We start from the raw sequence: 4490 nt of genomic DNA on the forward strand, positions 1-4490 counted from the left end.
GGGATCCCATCACTATTGGTTTTTTGTTTTTTTAATATGAGTGTTCGATTAGTTTGTGTGTATTTTACTAATTTTATAGATCCTGAAATTAACAACCATATAAATTTTCAATAACTTTAAAATTTATAAAATTCAAGCTAATAATTTATAAAAAATAAATTTAAAATTTAGATACTCAAAGTTACTTTTCTTTTTCATCTAGGCAAGTTTGTACATTGGCCTTTGGAAATTAAGTCTACGTCATCATTTATGTGTCAAAATTAATTTTTCTTTCAAAGGAGTCTTGAAACTATCCAAATTCCACAATTATATATATATATATATATATATATATATATATATATATATATATATATTAGCAGCTCTAAAGTATCTTTCAAACAAGTTGCAATTAACGCAACATAAAAAGTACACTTATTTATTGCAAGGAATAGCTATGCACCACCTGAATTTCTAGGCCCTTTAGACCAAGAGGAAAAAAAAAAAAAAAAACCGCCTTCACCAATGGCATATGGAAGATTATATATAGAGAGAAATTGATTAATTTTTGTACTGCTCAATATGCTAATAAAACCATAAAAATCTTCTCAATATTTCTATTCTCTTAAGCCACTACAAATATTCCATCTATCATTTACAAAATCAAGAATTAACTTCCATTTAATCTCAATTCTTCAATAACTTTTGACATCAATCTCAAATTGATATGTTAAGATCAATCATAGGCTTCTTCACCGTTGGCATTAGAACAACTGAATTGCATCTAGGACATCTTGGATTAATCTTCGTTATTAAAACGTAGGATAAGCAACCGGGGCATCCTGCCGCAACCGGGGATGCCTCTAGTAGCTTCTCTTCATTTTCTTCCTCTTGAATGTCTCTCACTGAAGACGATGATGATGAATAAGGCGGCGACAATGATGATTTCCATAGCGAAGAGGATTGCTTCCTGCCCGGTTCTTTCTCTGCTCTTTCGAGCGCGGATTTTACTCTATCCAGAGTGCAAACACTCTGGTAATTGCTTGACATTGGTGATGAGACGAAGTTCAGTTCCAAGTTACCTTCATCGAAAAGGTTCAGTGTAATCTTGGAAGGCGAAGGTGGAAAATTCAAATCTTGAAGCTTTGCCACTGTTTGATTTGTTTGGTTCCTGTAATCTGAGGATGATGAGGGTGAGCTTGAAGAGTTGCATCTTTGCAAGTAAACCTTTCCTGACTGCATCCAATGAAAATACACAAGGCAAACCATTGCAGTAGTTTTAGTAAAATTAAAAATTACAAAAAAAAATAAAATATATGATTTTCTTACCGGCCATGACATTAATGACCCGTTTAATTCTGGAAATTGAAGAGATAAATCATAATTTATTAAAGAGAGGGTAGAGGAAACAAGTTGCTGAGCATTGAAGAGCATTAATGGCACTATATATAGCAATGGATTACTACGGTTGAAGATATACAGAACATTAAGCCTTTTATTGTTTCTTACGAAAAATAGGAGTAATCTAACGTTATACAATTAAATAATAAGGACTGTTTGGTTGCTAGAAAAGTCAGGTAATTTAAAAAGAGACCCTTCTGCTCTGCATATCTATGAAGTATCCATCAAAACCAAGAGCTGCACTGTTGTACAAGAAAATAAATTGATTGGACTCTCATCTCCTAATTCTACATTTTCTCAGAAACCAAACTGAGGATATCAACAGAGCAGAGGATTTCAAACTAAATCACGAAACATTTAAGTACCAATCATTTAATAAAAACATATCTTCGCACCAACAGAAAGAAATTGTAAAGCCCTTACATTTCAATTCAAAGAAAACGAAAAGAAGAAAAAATCATAATTTTAAACAGGCGTGAAAAGCATATAAAATCTCTTTTTGAGCATCAAAAGCTCTGTTTCTTATGACAAAATCATTTTTCTTGGAATATCTAAGAAGATATTCCTAGGAGATTAAACAAACATAAAAACTACATGATCTCATGAAACATCAAAAGACTAGGATGATAATCATAAGATTTTGAGACCCTTCGATGCTCTTTTCCCTAATATTTTCTCAAGAAACAAACAGAACCCAAATGAGAACACCAATTTACCTTCAAGTCCAGGCGCTTTTCCCATCCACTTGGCACTTGCAAATCGAGGTCCAATTCTTGAGATTCGCTCTCTACAGAATCGCCGCCGCCAAGCAAGTCCCTAGTTATCAAAGCTGTTGATTTTGCCCCTCCAGGTTCACTCACAACGTTCCTATCATCCGTGTATCCACTCAAAAGCCTTACCAGAGAACTCACCTCAGCTGCCATATTCACAAAAAAAAGAGCTCCTTTTCTTCTTCTTCTTCACAGCAGCAGCAGCAGCAGCAGCTAGAGAGACAGGGAGAGGGGGGTGATCCGTGTCAAATAGAGAGTCACATGTTAATGTATATGAGAGGAGAGGGGAGTTGGAATATAAATAGAGGAATAGATAGATGCCACGTCATGACAAATTAGAAAAGTTGTTAGTGTTGATTATTACTGTGTGAATTTTGAATTTCCTAATACTCCTTTGATTAATTGTTTCATTTATTGCTTTAGTTAATGTTTTAATTTAATTGAATTGAATTATGGTATGCGGATGGAGTTGGGGGAGGAGAATTCAAAGAAAGGGAGGCGCCTAAGTAAATGCTAGCATTTAATGCTTTGATATACTGCCAGTCGACATTGGTGGCTCGTAATTTTGGATATTTAGATATACCCCCCTTGACTCTTAAGGAATTATCCATTCATCTCTTAATTTCTTAATATAATGCTATTAAATCACTAAGAGGCCATCTCACAAAGAAATCAATCACTAAGAGGCCAGGCTTGAGCCTTAGGTCAGGTCCCATATTGAACAGATTTTCTCCCCGTAATTAATGACTTGAACCAACCCCTTAATTGTGCTGTCAAACAAGAATTATATTCCTCCTGGATATGATTTCTGATCAGTCTTTAAAATCCTACGGCTCTAAATTGTAAATAAAGAGAGTGAATATAGAATAAAATAAAAATAATTATTGTCTGAATTCAATGCATACACTTAAGGGTGGTAATTCTTGTTTTTAAAGTGTTTTTTTTAGAAATACACGAAGATAATATTTTTTAATATTTTAAAAATTATTTTTAATATCAGTATATTTAAATAATTTAAAAATATATAAAAAATTAATTTAAAATAAAAAAATTATTTAAAAAATCATGAAATGCAAATTCCACCTAACCCAAGTAGTCTCTCAATTATTCAAAAAATCATGAAATTAATACGAGTTTGCACCGCCCTTGACATGTGAATTTAATTTAATAATAAATTCATAAATTTTATAAAAGACTAATCAAAAACTCTATTGAATAAATTTAAATTTAAAAAAAACACGTAATTTACAATTCCATATTTTAGATTAATTGAATTTGGTTGATAAAATTAATAACTGAATTCGATTCTCTGTATTAATTAAATCACGCCCTGCCAAACATAAAAAATGGATTCACGGTATTGAATTGAAATCAATCGATCCTACAAAAATTTAAGATTTCCAAATTAACTCCTTGCACATGAGTTTGAGATGATATCTTCGATATATACTTAACCGGGTTTAAATTAAAGAGATTATTTCAATCCTTTTTTTGTCTTTGAAAATCCATTATCTTCTTTTTAAGTTTTTTGCGGTTCATTTCATGATGCCTATAATTTAAAAAATGGGGAAATCTACCCCTATACTTCAATTTTAAAAACATCAACCCTCTCATTTTCAATTTGTGGTGAGATATGGCCATTTCTGCTATAAGATTGAGAAGGCTTGCTGTAGATTCATACAGGGGGACAATGGTGGAAAGGACAAGAACCATCTTATCAGATGGAAATCAATTTGTCAGGCCAAGATAGATGGAGGGTTAGGTGTCAGAGAAATGTATCCAATGAACAAAGCTTTCATCGTGAAATTGGGATGGGGAATTATTAATGACAGCAGCTACCTTTGTGCTAGAGTCTTGCGTGGAAAGTATATTAGAACAAAAGATAATATTCCCTAGGTTCAAGCTAGAGGGGAGGATTCTCATCTATGGAAAGCTATTTGCAAGGTTTGGCCCCAGGAGATAAGCGAGATTGGTTGGTCAATTGGGAGTGGAGACAAGATGAGGTTCTGGATATTGGATAGTTGGGTGGACGGGTTTAGCCCTTTATTTCAGCATACAAACAAAATGCTTCTGAGAATGAGAAAGGCATATCAGTTGTTGACATGGTGCTTCCCAATAAGCAATGGAACTGGGAGGCTTATGCTAGATTTTTGCCCATGTAAGTGACTATGGTGTTAGCAAGCTACCCTTCCTCCATCTTCTGGTTCAGTTGAAGATTCCATTTTTTGACATACCTGATCTGCCAATAAAACTTTTTCCGTGAGGTCAGCTTATGAATTACAGACAGTATATAGAGTTAAACATTCTGAGGTGGATCCACTTTGGAAACTGTTATGGAAA

The 4490-nt window shown here is 33.5% G+C and overlaps 1 protein-coding gene across 1 annotated transcript; it reads right to left on the reverse strand.

Moving 5' to 3' along the window:
• Nucleotides 1-568: 568 nt before the first annotated feature.
• On the reverse strand, nucleotides 569-2428 carry LOC133694555 (protein CURLY FLAG LEAF 1). Its single transcript, XM_062116104.1, has 2 exons — nucleotides 2097-2428; nucleotides 569-1215 (listed from the first exon to the last, which is right to left on the reverse strand). Exons 1-2 carry the CDS (start codon nucleotides 2301-2303, stop codon nucleotides 697-699), a joined length of 726 nt encoding a protein of 241 aa, XP_061972088.1. The 5' UTR covers nucleotides 2304-2428; the 3' UTR covers nucleotides 569-696.
• Between the last annotated feature and the right edge of the window lie 2062 nt (nucleotides 2429-4490).

The sequence above is a fragment of the Populus nigra genome, chromosome 5 (genome assembly GCF_951802175.1).
Source record: "Populus nigra chromosome 5, ddPopNigr1.1, whole genome shotgun sequence".
NCBI classification, from domain to species: domain Eukaryota; kingdom Viridiplantae; phylum Streptophyta; class Magnoliopsida; order Malpighiales; family Salicaceae; genus Populus; species Populus nigra.

Coding starts and splice junctions, on each gene's coding strand:
- LOC133694555 (XM_062116104.1), bottom strand. CDS start 2,303: ATGGCAGCTGAGGTGAGTTCTCTGGTAAGGCTTTTGAGTGGATACACG. Junction 1,216..2,096: donor AAAAGCGCCTGGACTTGAAG/GTAAATTGGTGT, acceptor CATTGGATGCAG/TCAGGAAAGGTTTACTTGCA.